This window comes from Microcaecilia unicolor, chromosome 4, assembly GCF_901765095.1.
Source record: "Microcaecilia unicolor chromosome 4, aMicUni1.1, whole genome shotgun sequence".
Classification (NCBI taxonomy): Eukaryota; Metazoa; Chordata; class Amphibia; order Gymnophiona; family Siphonopidae; genus Microcaecilia; species Microcaecilia unicolor.
In genome coordinates, this window is record NC_044034.1 from 77,368,279 (window position 1) to 77,382,151 (window position 13,873).

The 13,873-nt window shown below is 42.6% G+C and overlaps 1 protein-coding gene across 1 annotated transcript in view; it reads left to right on the plus strand.

The window, feature by feature from the left end:
• FRY (FRY microtubule binding protein) overlaps nt 1–13,873 on the plus strand; it is a 449,190-nt gene that overhangs the window by 50,066 nt on the left and 385,251 nt on the right. The window contains 1 exon segment of the mRNA XM_030200365.1: nt 6,989–7,188. Coding sequence (XP_030056225.1) covers nt 6,989–7,188 — 200 coding nt within the window.

A 13,873-nucleotide genomic window follows, 5' to 3' on the forward strand; every position in this document is an offset into this window, starting at 1 on the left:
AGTGCTTAGTCTTGTTAATAAAAAACTTTCAAAATATTTCTCAAGTGTTCAGTAGAGTCTATCAAAGACTAATAATGTTTCTTATGTACAAAAAAACACTTATCTGTGTGAACTTCTTTCTGCTGGTAATATGGCTCCACTGATGGTGGCCAATGTTTCGCAATAGAGCGGCTTCAAGGTTTTCGGGACTATGTTTTTGAAACGCTGCAGTTAGCTAGCTTAAACCAGCACATTCATTTTAAGAAGTATTTGCTTCACGTTGAAATTGGAAATTTTGTATTATTTATTGGTGTATCTACCTCTCCTCAGGTGCTCTCTCTCTTCGCCTTCTCCCTAGGCACACACTCTCATTTGTCTTCTCCCAGCACTCTCTTTCCCTCTTGGCACATTATGTCCCCCTCTTATGATGTCCAGTAGCTTTCTCTCCCTTCCCTCCAGTGAAGTCAAGTATCTCTACCCCTCCCCTTCATTCTAACAAGTCCAGTTTCTCTCCTCCATCCTCCCTGGCACCCCCCCCCCCCCCCACTGGACATCCTCCCCAACCCTGACTGGACTTTTCACCCTCCATCCACTTTTAAAGGTTGGAGTGATGCTCAATGTCTCCTGCTTCTGGTGCTGTCATCTTTCAAAATGGCAGCACCCCAACCCTAGTCGTGGGTTACCTTGCTCTCTAGGATCAGTCTGCCAAGTAAGACAATGCCCAGTATGTTGGAAGACACTATTTGGAGTCATATGCTACCATTTTGAAAGATGGTGCCAGAGGCAGGAGTGATTGGTCATCGCTTCTGCCTTTAGAGGTGGGTGGGGTGTTAGGGTTTGGGGGTGTCAGGGATCAGAGGATGTCCAGGGGAGCTAGGGAGGTATCTGGGGGGAGGTTCTAAGAAAATTATGCAGATTATGTGATTATGAATGTCCACTTGAATTATACAGAAAATTATGTATTTGCATAATAGATTAATTACCTGAGGTATACTAAATTACCTAATAAATCATGTTCAGATTGCATTAACATGAGCTATTTATGTGTCCATTATTGTTATCGTGTGGGACAGAATTTAAGTGGCATCATTAGATTTTGGCACTGTAACTAACAAGAAGGAAATAGCTACTTCCTGCTGGCCAAGAGCTGGCCTTGGACCCAAGGGGGTCCTCTTTTAACTGCAGGCTGCTGATTGAAATGGGGCGGATGTTTCTAGAGTACAGGAGGAGGAGAGGAAAAGAAAGTTTATCTGTGCTAAATGGGAAAGTGTGATAGAGAATGGTAGTGTTATTACTATGCAAACTCTAACGTGGCCATGGTAATTCTCCCATGTTCTGCATATTATTAGCTTGGCAGATTTGGCATTAAAGCTTAATGTAATGCTGGCATTAAAACTGACTCGTGCTATCTTTAAAGCTAATATGAGGCTTATTTTGAGAGAGAATACCTTAGCCTTTGGTTTTCATTTGATGATTGTAAACCTTGACTCACTCTTTCCAGTTGACACAGAGTGTTGTAGACAGTAATACTTGGTGAGCATTATTAAACAAGACAGAAAGTCAGGATCAAGAGAGAGGTGCACAAGGATCAAGGATGTGTGTTTGAATAAATAATGAATAAAAGAGATTTAAATATTACAGCTGCAAATTTTAATTTTGAGTTTTAACGTTCCGTAAAACTGCACATATACTTTGATAATTCTAAACTTTTCTAGTTTAGTAATTTTTGCCTTTTCCTTTGTTCTTCCAGTTCAGCTGAGACTGGGAACTGATAACACAAGCCTTCATTTGCAACCACCCAGGCTATTTTCCCATCTATAAATATCTGTCTTCCTCTGCTTTTAGTCAACCATCATAGCGATGTGCTAGAGCAGGAATCGCAGAATTATGATCCTTCAGAATGTGCAGCTGTAGTGTCTGAGTCTGGCCACTAGGTGTTGCTGTTAAGCAATGAATAATGTGTCCCAGTCAGTGTAACATCCCCAGTCCTGGCTGACTCGGACATAGTTCTGGTCCAGGAATCAAACTTGGGATCAGCCGGGTGGTAACTCCATTTTGGCGCACGTTGGGCGCGCGTAGATGCTTACGTGGCTTGCTAAGAAAGTTGTTATTGCTGCCCACATACGAACAGATATTTATCTGAAAATTTTCTCTTCTGTTTTTGCTTTCTAAAGACCTGCCTGCAATATCCAAATAGAAGTTATGGACAATTTATTGACCCCTGACGCAGGTGGACTATCGCTGAAACATGGCCCGTGTCGGGTCCCATGAATAAAGCATTTTTCCCAGTCTTGAAGTTTTCCCCCCAATTCTGTAAAGGTTGACAAAAATTGCACATGCAAATTTAGGTGTGTTCCCGATTTGCGCGTGCAATTTAATAGAATAATGAGTCATAGTGCCAATAATTGGCTTTTTAACAAGCAATTATTGGCACTAAGCTATAATTGGGACTAACGCGCATGAAGTTAGATGTGGGATCTGCGCCTAAACTTTACGTGCGGCCCAAAGAAGGGGCTATTGAAATGGGAGGGTCATGGATGTTTTGGGTGGAATGGGGATGTGGTTTTGAGTTACACACAATAATTACAGAATATGGGTGCTTTGCGCATAAATTTAGGTGTGGGCATTTGCACCATGGTTTCGTTGGTGCAAATGGCTGCATCAAAATGTATGCACAACTCTCCTCTTAAGCAGTTATTCTATAAACCATGCTGAACTTTAGGCGAGGTTTATAGAATACCACTTATGCATGTATTTTTCAGTGCCGGTTTTTTAGGTACCAAATATAGAATTTAGCCCTTTATGTTAAACTGGATCTATTATACACCACCTTGACATAAAGGTAGTTAATAAATCCTAATAAATAAATATAAATGAAACATGATGTCTTATTCATATATCGTCTTGCCCCTTCCCCCCCTAACACAATCCTATTTGTGTGCTTAGTGATACTGTGCAAATGCAGTCCTAGGTTCTCAGGAATGTTGCACTAGCTGCCTCAGCAATCAACTGAAGCAAAACAGAAGTTAACTGTCTGCAATCATTAACTTCTGTGAGCCATCACTGCACACCATGAGTGCCTTGCTTAACTTTCAAACTGAAACTGTGAATATAGCATCATATGACAGGATTTTATGGTTGACTTTTATATTATAAGCATTGCCATCAACGTCTCTATTAAATATTCTTTTGATTTGTTGTAACAATTACAACATTAGTCTGACAAGTTGAGTCTTACAGATCCATAAAGAGAGAATTTGCAGCAAATATTTTCACGTGGCAGTGTGTGAAAAAAATTTCAGGGGTGCTGTTTAGCAAAATGATAGTGATAAAGAAAATCCATCCAAGGCTGATTCTAAAACAAAATTACCGGTAGTTTGGGGCCTTGGATTTGTTGGTGCAGAAATTTAAGACAAGAGAAAAAGTGATCAAGAGTACACCAACCAAACCAAAATAAAACAAGCACACATGAGTCTTCAAGACTGGGAAAAATGCTTTATTCATGGGACCCGACACGGGCCATGTTTCAGCGATAGTCCACCTGCGTCAGGGGTCAATAAATTGTCCATAACTTCTATTTGGATATTGCAGGCAGGTCTTTAGAAAGCAAAAACAGAAGAGAAAATTTTCAGATAAATATCTGTTCGTATGTGGGCAGCAATAACAACTTTCTTAGCAATGCCGATCTCACAAAAGCCGCCATTTCTCAGAGAAAGCTGCCAAACCAAAAAAGGCATTGCTAAGAAAGTTGTTATTGCTGCCCACATACGAGCGATATTTATCTGAAAAGTTTCTTCTCTGTTTTTGCTTTCTAAAGACCTGTTCCAGTCTCAAAGGCCTGTGTGTGCTTTTTCTGTTTTGGTGCAGAAAATTTAACATTTTAGATGTTCTCTGGTACCATCTACAGTGCCTCTCCCTCTTTATCTATCTGTCCTTTTCCTTGTCACCCTCCTCCTGCTTGTTGCTGTATCTCTGTCCTTAAATTTTTCTTTCGACTCCTTACATCTTCCCATTTACCTTCTTATTTTGTGTCCCAATCTGTCTCACCAGCTTGTAGTGAAAGCACTCCATGACCAACCAGGAGCATAGGGAACAAAAACAGGCATCCACTATTTAGAGAGAAAGAGAGACACTGAAACGTAGAATAGAGGATCCACAGGATAGAGGCTGCCCAAAAGATTGTTTCTCTTTCTGCTCGTTCCCTGAGTTATCAATGCAGTGGTTCTTTAACTCATACAGAGGTCACCTGAGCAGATTGGTCCAGGCCTGGTTTACCCCCATGACATGCATGAACTTGTAGTTTTTATTTTCTTAGTTCTGGCTGTCATGATTTGTCTAACTCCCCACATACCATGGGGCAAGCCTAGGACAGCATCTGCATTTGAACTGACATGGGTTAAGGTGGAGACCCTAATTCTTCCTCACCTGAGGGAGAATTGGTAGAGAACAAGGTACCTGTTTGTTTTTCTAAAATACATGTTTCATATTTAAAAACTGTAGTAGGATGACCTAGTATATTACTGCTTCACATGAAATTAAGTGCATGGTGTTTCATTCGTTTGAATAAGCAAGAAGGTAATGACACCTGATAAACGAAGTTACATGTCCTCCAGCATCTGTGAACATATACCTTCACTGTCAGTTTATCTACAGAATTTGTGGAGTGGAGGAGTGGCCTAGTGGTTAGGGTGGTGGACTTTGGTCTTGGGGAACTGAGGAACTGAGTTCAATTCCCACTTCAGGCACAGGCAGCTCCTTCTGACTCTGGGCAAGTCACTTAACCCTCCATTGCCCCATGTAAGCCACATTGAGCCTGCCATGAATGGGAAAGCACGGGGTACAAATGTAACAAAGAAAAATTTACATGGATAGTATTGTGCTAAAAATATGTCTCAATGGACAATACTCTCCGTCTAAGAAGGGACCGGCTAAGGGCAAGCCAAACATTTTTCCAAGTAGTAGTGATACTCTGTTATTATCTGGATAACTTATTAGTATAGTCCTACTGAACAGCAGGCCTAAATTAAATGGATGGTACTGGTACATTTATTGCTCTGTGGAGCTTATTCCATAAGTCTGCGCCCCCCTTTCAGCTGCCCCAGTGTTGCATGGCAAGAGTTGATTCTATAACAGCATCTGGGTGCCTAGATTCTTGTTACATAATACCACTGTGACCCAGCATTGGTTCAGGGGTGGACTGACCATTTGGGCAACCAGGCAATGCCCGAAGGCCCAGAGACAATAGGGGGCCCAGAGGCTCTGCCTGGTTGCCCGCCACTGCCGCACACTACAGTCCTCCCTGGTGGTCCTACCTTGAAAGACCATGGTGGTCTAGTGGCCTCTATGGGGGCCAGAAAGAATCCCATTCTTTCCTGTCCGCAGCCACTGCTCTGCCCGTGCCTGGTGCTGCCGTGCAGTGGTGTACCAAGGGGGGCAGTCCACCCCGGGTGCACGCCGCTGGGGGGGTGCCGCGCGCCAGTCAGCTTCCTTGGTTTCCATGCTCCCTCTGCCCGGAACAGGAAGTAACCTGTTCCGGGGCAGAGGGAGCATGGAAACGAAGGAAGCTGACCGGCGCACGGCACCCTCCCAGCGGTGTGCACCCGGGGGGGGGTTCTTTCGCTAGGGGAGGGGGTGTCCTTTCACCGGGGGGGGGGGGGTCACGCTGCACCGAGGGGGGACGCTGCACATCGGCGATCCGCCCCTGGTGTCAGCCCCCCTAGGAATGCCACTGCTGCCGTGTTTTAAAAATGGCTGCCGAGATTTCCTGCGAGACTGCCAAGACCCGTGAGACTACCATGAAAAGTTTTAGCAGCCATTTTGAAAACACGGTGGCGCCAGTTCCAGGCACAGTAGCAACAGCGGGCAGGAAAGAGTGGGATTTTTTCCTGTTCCTGAAGAAGCCACTGGACCACCAAGGCTCTTTAAGGTAGAATCCACTTGCAGGTGGCTGTAGTTTGTGGGTGGGGGGGGGGGGGCTGTGATGTGTGGGAGAGGGGCAGTGGGCACCTACATATATGTGACTGCAGTTACACTAGCCTTAGATCTGTTGTATCTGGAGCCATGTAAATGCAGCAGAATAACTGGTAAGTTATAAATGACAGCCCAGCTAGTGACCTGCCAGTGCACCATGCATTTGAGTGCTCCCTGCACTACATGCTATGCTGCTTACACCCACCCTTATAGAATAGCACTTCATTACTTTGCTGCCGCTTACAGCTGGGTTAGGTAAATGGCATTCAAAATATGGTGCCGAAAAAAATTGGCGTCCAACGGTATGCTATAACGGGTATTTGGGGATTGATGCCCTTTATATAATAATGCATAGTGCCAGGGTCCGCGCTCAACTTTGAGCACGAGGAGTTACACCAACTGAAACCGTTTATAGATCCTGGTGCGCAAGTTGGACGAGGATCTGCACTATTCCATAACACTGTGTGCGCTATAAAGGAATGCCCCTGCCCCGCCCATGCCTCTCCCATGGTCGCACCCCCTTTGCAGATCCGCTCAGAAACACTTAAGCTCTATTCTATAAAAGGGCACATGTTATTGCGCAGGTCTGCCATTTCTGCCCCATTTTGGCACCTTGCATCCATTAGTACACTTTTTGGCATGGAAGAAGTGCCTGATGTTCAGCGCCATATATAGAATTCCCCATTAACCTGTGAAAATACTGGCATTCTTTATATGTACATGCGCAAGTGGCACATAATTGCAGAAACTAGTTATAGAATTGCTGTTTATATGTGTGTTTGATGCCGCTACATAAACAGCGACACAGAAATATTATTATGCTGGTTAAAAATCTGACCTGTGTTTTTAACCACAGAGAAATGTATTTATTTATTTGCTGCATTTGTATCCCACATTTTCCCACCCATTTGTAGGCCCAATGTGGCTTACATGGTACCAGAAAAGCGTTTGCTGACTCCAATGTGAACAAATAATATGATTTTATCCTTTTGAGACACTTCCAAATGTAATAATGAATGTTGGTGGTTGTTGTTTCTAGCATCTCCAGTGGGTAACGGATATATCAAACCTCCAGTTCCACCTGTTTCCAGTGTGCAAAGAGAGAAGGGACCTCCAACCATGTTACCCATCAGTATTGACCCAGATAGTAAACCAGGAGAATACATCCTGAAGAGTCTGTTTGCAAACTTTACCACGCAGGCTGAGAGGAAGATTCGCATCATTATGGCAGAACCGTTGGTAAGTAAGAAGTTTTTACAGATACCTTTTTTATTTATTTTCACATCACATATTTTGGTATTTGTATAACAGAAACCAGATGCATGCAGCGTAAACATAAGAGACAGTTCTTAATCTGTGGAGCTTATCAATCTAGTCAACACAGGCAAGACAAAGAAACAGAACAAATGAGGTAGTGAAGTGAGCACATGAGTATCAAAAACAGAACCATACAGAAAGAGGAAACTAACCAATTTAAAGGTCTCATCTTTTAAAACTTTAGGTGTAAATTATTCAGCCAGTGATGGGCAGCAATTTCTTTTTGCCGCTGGTGTTGCTTAATGGTTACTGCAGCAGGCTTTGATCCTGGTGACCAGGGTTCAATTCCCACTGCAGCTTCTTGTGATCTTGGGGAAGTCACTTAACTCTCCATTGCAGCAGGTACAAAAACTTAGATTATGAGCCCTCTAGGGACAGAGAAAGTACCTGCATGTAATGTGTACAGCACGCTATAGAAATGACTAGTAATAGTAGTAGTAGAATATATTCAGTGCCGGGCTTTGTGTGGGCACTGCCATTGAGTTTCTGAGTATGTGTGGCTGGCCAGCACTTAACTGGTTAAGTGCCGATATTCAGCCTTGTTTAATTAAACTGACTAAGATAGGATCACTATTTATGTGCCTCTATTTGGGCAGCTAACTTAACTAGTTAAGGACCGAATATCAGCACTTTTCAGTTAAGTGCCAAGTCCACCATGACTCCATCCCCAGACTTCCTACTGAATAGCCGATTTCGGCTTTGGTGATTAGTGTTATTCAGCAGCTCTATAAGGTTAAGTGGACCTTATAGAATATATCCACTGAATATCAGTGGATAGCCCCATATAGGCAATTTAACCAGGCAGGAGCCTTGCCTTCCCAGTTAAATAATTTTGAATATTGACCCCTTAGAGTCTATATAAGAAAAATAGTCAAAGGGTAAGAAGGCTTTTCATTGGGTTGGATTTGCATCTCAAAAGGTGTAGTCTGTTTTCAACCCTCCTCTCTTTTCACAGCAAAATTAAGACCTTTGTCTATCAAAAGGTAAACCATAGTAACATAATATTTGTCCTGTTTGTCTGTCCTAATTAGATTGTAGGCTCTGTCGAGCAGGGACTGTCTCTTCATGTTCAAGTGTACAGCGCTGCGTACATCTAGTAGCGCTATAGAAATGATAAGTATTAGTAGTAATAGATGACGGCAGACGAAGATCTGTACGGTCTATCCAGTCTGCCCAACAAGTTGAACTCATTTCATAAGGTATGATGTGATACTTCATACGTATACCTGATCTTGATTTGTCTTTACCATTTTCAGGGTACAGACTGTAGAAGTCTGCCCAGCAAGGTCCTTGTTCTAAAACTTCAGAAGTTGCCATTGACGCCCCTGAAAAGCTCCACTCCAACCCTTCCAAATCTATTCAGCCATGATCAGGGCACAGACCATAGAAATCTGCCCAGAACTTGCCTTCCTCTCCAACTTCTGAAGCTGAATTTGTCCAGCCATGATCAGGGCACAGACCGTAGAGGTCTGTCCAGCGCTGACTTTGCTTTCCAATAACTGGTGTTGCCACCTAATCTCTGCTAAGCTTCTTGGACCCATTCCTTTAAGTAGGATTCCTTTGTGTTTATCCCACACATTTTTGAATTCCATTATCGTTTTCATCTCCATCACCTCCTATGGGAGGGCATTCCAGGTATCTACCACCCTCTCAGTGAAAAAATACTTCCTGACATTATTCCGTAGTCAGCCCCCCTTCAACTTCGATTCATGTCCTCTAGCAAACCTTATCACCCAAGAAGAGGCAGGTTCATGCTTTGAGTTGTAGTCATTTCACAGAAATGTTTACGTTCCAGGTGTTACTCTATATATAAACACAGAGCCGAAAAGGATCTAAATTTTGTACTAACTAATCTGCTCAATCTGATCCTTTGACTATTAATCGCTGAGGTGATGTTTATACAAATGGAGGAAAAGCCTCAATAGGTCTTGGGGTCACTCCGTTGTCAACTGTTTTCAAGTTCTGTTAACCTTGAGCGTTGGTCTCAAATTGCTGCTGACAAGGGGCAGGCGAAGACAGTCGAGTACGCCACGAACCCTGAAACAGGAATCGAAACCTTGGCCAAAGTTGGCTGTGGACAGTTACACGAGACTGAGCAGCTGCAGAGATAAGTTCAAATGTATTTTTATTTTATTTATTTATTTGTTACACTTGTATCCCACATTTTCCCACCTATTTGCAGGCTCAATGTGGCTTACATAGTACCGTAGAGGTGATCGCCAATATCAGTATGAACAAGTACAGAGTAAGGTTGTGGTAAAGTTCATGCGTGACAGACAGATTTAGGAATCATAAGGAGAAAGAGTTAATTTATGTCCAGTATGAGCTTTGGTTTTGTTGTGTTGCAGAGTTGAGGCATTTAAGATGGGTCATTCGGGTATGCCTTTTTGAACAGGTGAGTTTTTAGTAGTTTCCAGAAGTTTAGGCGGTCATATGTTTTCACGGCGTTTGGTAGTGCATTCCATAGTTGTGTGCTTATATAGGAGAAGCTGGATGCGTAGGTTGATTTGTATTTGAGACCTTTGCAGCTTGGGTAGTGGAGATTTAGGTATGTTTGTGTTGATCTTGATGTGTTTCTGATTGGGAGGTCTATGAGGTCTGTCATGTATCCTGGGGCTTCAGCATTGATGATTTTGTGAACGGGGGTGCAGATTTTGAACGCAATACGTTCTTTGATTGGGAGCCAGTGTAGTTTTTCTCGTAAGGGTTTTTCACTTTCGAATCTTGTTTTTCCATATATGAGTCTGGCTGCTGTGTTTTGGGCAGTTTGGAGTTCCTTTATGATTTGTTCTTTGCATCCCGTGTAAATTCCATTGCAGTAGTCTAGGTGGCCTAGTACCATTGATTGTACCAAGTTGCGAAATATTTCCCTCTGGAGGAATGGTTTCACTTGTTTGAGTTTCCACATAGAGTGGAACATTTTCTTTGTTGTAGCTTTCGCTTGGCTCTCTAGTGTGAGATTTCGGTCGATTTTAACTCAGAGAATTTTCAGGCTATCTTAGATAGGAAGGGTGTAGTCTGGGGTGGTTATGTTGGTGGGTTTGTTCATGTTATATTGGGATGAGAGAATTAGACAGTGTGTTCTTTCTGTGTTTAGTTTTAGTTGAAATGCATTTGCTCATGAGTTCATGATGTTCAAGCTGAGTATGATTTCTTTGGTGATTTCTGTTAGGTCATGTCTGTAAGGGATGCATATATGAAAGGGTTAAGGCCTTGATTGGATAAGGACTTGGCTAGTGGGATCATCATTAGGTTGAAAAGGAGCGGTGAAAGTGGTGATCCTTGAGGTACTCCACAGTCTATTTTCCATGGTGATGATATGTTCGAGTTTGATTTTACTTGATATGTTCTAGTTGTTAGAAAACCCTTGATCCAGCTAAGTATACTTCCACCAATCCCGAAGTATTCTAGGATGCTTAGTAATATATTGTGGTTTACCATGTCAAATGCACTAGACATGTCGAATTGTAGGAGAAGTATGCTTTTGCCTGTTGCTATTTGTTGTTTGAATTTGGCTAGGAGAGTGATTAGTACTGTTTCGGTACTGTGGTTGGAGCGGAATCCTGATTGTGATTCGTGTAGCTTTGTGAATTTGTTTATGTAGTCAGTAAGTTGTTTGGTTACCATGCTTTCCATCAGTTTGACTACCAGTGGAATTGATGCTACTGGTCGGTAGTTGGTGATATCATCTGTCTTTTTTCTTGGTATCTTTTGGTATTGGGGTGAGTAGGATGTTGCCGTTTTCCTTTGGGAAGAGACCATGTTGAAGCCTGTAGTTTAAGTGAGATGTGTGGTCTACTATGAAGCGGTGGGGAGCGGATTTTAATAGGTATCTGGGGCAGACGTCCAATTTACAGTGAGTCTTGGAGAACCTATTAGTCGCTTGGTTGACTGTTTCAGCAGTGAGTGGAGCGAAGGTTGTCCAGAGTCTGTCCACTGGGTATTCGCCAGGGATTGGGTCCATACACTCAAAGAAGTTATCGATGTTGGTGATGTTCTGAGGTAGCGTGTTGCATAGATTTACAATTTTTTCGTTGAAGTATTTGGCAAGTGCATCTGCATATGGGGTGTTTGTGTTAGTTGTGGTGACCACGGTGGTGTCTAGTAATTTGTTCATGAGTTGGTATAGTTTTTTCGTGTCTTTGTAGTCAGGCGTTATTTTGGATTTGTAATATGACCTTTTGGCTTGTCTTGTTGCATATTTGTATTTTCTTTTAGTTTGTTTCCATTTAATATTATAAGTCTGGTTAAATAGTAAAACTAAAGTTTAAGAACAGCTGGAGGTTTTTATGCCAGTGATGAGTGAGGGGGCTTCTTAAAGTTAACAGAACTTGAAAACAGTTAACAACGGAGTGACTCCAAGACCTATTGAGGCTTTTCCTCCATTTGTATGAGCATCACCACAGCGATTAATAGTCAAAGGATCATATTGAGCAGATTAGTAAATTCCAGGTGTGTCAGAGGATTTGCTCTATAGCTTTGCACCTGTGACTTGAGCTCAGTTCTGTACTGTTTCAAATCTGTGTGTTTGCTAGTCTCGTATTTGCTAGTTTTATATTAGTACTTACTGAAGCTTGATCACCAAACCCAAACCTGAAGCTTCTGTTGTAATTGGCCATCGTTTGTTCACTGAACTAGCTAGCAGTTCGGATCAGATGAGAGCCATATGTGCCGAGCTGTGTGAAGACGCTAGCATGTTTTTGATCTGTATTTTATTGCATTTAATATACCATCTGTCATGGGAAAGACATCAAGGCAGTTTGAGAAGGATTTAGGATAGGCACATTTGTGCTACATGGGCAGCATCACTACTACTACTACTACTATTACTACTTATCATTTCTAAAGCGCCACTAGATGTACGCAGCGCAAACAAAACTAATGTACAATGAAGGGAGGAGGGAGGTAAAAGTTCCAATCCTATAGGAAGGGGATACATCATTGGGGAAACTACAGTGATAGGCCATCACTATTAGTCCAGAAAGTACTGATGCCTTATCTAAAATTTAAAGAGAAAGAGCCAGGTTTTAATGCTGGCTTTGAATTTAACAACAATTTTCATTTCCGAGATCAAAAGGAAGTGTATTTCAAACAGTAGGAGCTAAGTAGGCAAAAGCAGCTTGTGGTTGATTCAAGTTTAGTCTTGGAGGGTAGCAGTAAGGGATGTTTAGGGACCAGGAAGGTGGCTAAGGATAAAAAGAGCTCCAAGAGAGAGAGGAAAACTATAATACAGAGCATGCAGAATGAGTGTGAAGGTTCACATTTGACGCTTGGCAGCAATAAGAAACCAGTTCTCTTTTCTAAGACAAGGGATTGTGTGATAAGGTCTTCTGGCATGGTAAGGAAGTTTCACAGCCATATTTGAACAAGTCAAATCTCTATGTAAGGAATTGTGAGTTGTCAAGTTTGGTAGTTATGAAGATTAGAGTTCAAACTGACTGATCTTCAAGTTGAGATCTCACAGAACCGGAACATTCTGAGGGAATAAAGAATCTTTCTAGTCAGTGAGCTGTTGAGGATGAAACGAAGTCTAAATACAAAATCTGTGATCGTGACCTTGGTGCCTGCTGTATTTGACACTAAAAGAAATTGTAATTTTTTTTCTGTGAGAACCAAATATTTTGTAGGTTTAATTGCAAAAGATGGGAAGAGAGTCATTAGGCAATTGACTGAATATAAAGATGTAGGCTTGAATGGCTGTTTGTTTCTAAGGATCACGAAGAAAAGCTAGTTGGATGTTGTCTACATACATAAAGATGCATATCGCATAATCTTGAACAATGGAAGTGCAGGGAGCCATGAAACTATTTTTTTAATGTTTAAATCATTTTTATTCAAACAAAGTAACAGTAAACAAGGTATTTCTAGTGACAAGTAAATTTTCAATTTTCGTTCCCCCTCCCCCCTTCCCCCCCCCCCCCTTCCCCCCCCCCCCCCACATTCTCCTACTCCCCCTTCCCTCTTCTTCCGCCCCCTATTATATAACATCTCATTACTTATAAGTTCAATAAATGACTTCGTGCTGATGGAGTCAGAGTATTCCAAAAAGGTGCCCACCGTTGCTGGAATTTTTCCCCCAGCTGAGTTTTAAAGTCTACAATCCCCACTCTCTCTATCCGCATCATTAACAACATTCGCGCCCGCCACTGCTGAAGGGTGGGGGCGCTAGGCGACAGCCACTCCGCTAGGATAATTTGCTTGCCAACTATCACTGCTCGTGAGACGAAAGCTGTAAATCCTTTCGCCAAAGGCCGCCTCATCTGAGGATGGCCAAACAGTAGAGCCGGGTTATAATTCCAGCGTTGGTGCCATATTACATTGACATAGCCTATGATTACCCTCCAAACGCCTTCTATTTTTGTGCATGTCCAAAACATGTGCCCTAGGGTGGCACTCTCTGTTCCACACTTCGGACACTCCCCCCAGGGCGACAGGCCCTTATAGAACGCTTTCCGGGGGGTATGTGCAGTCGAAAAACAAATTTATACTGTAATTCCCAATGTGTGGACTGGCAAGTCACTCGCCTGAGCGAAAGTACATGAGATTGCACCAGTGCCGGCGTACTGTCCGCTCAAAGGTCTGCTGTCCACTGCTGAGATAAAGTCTT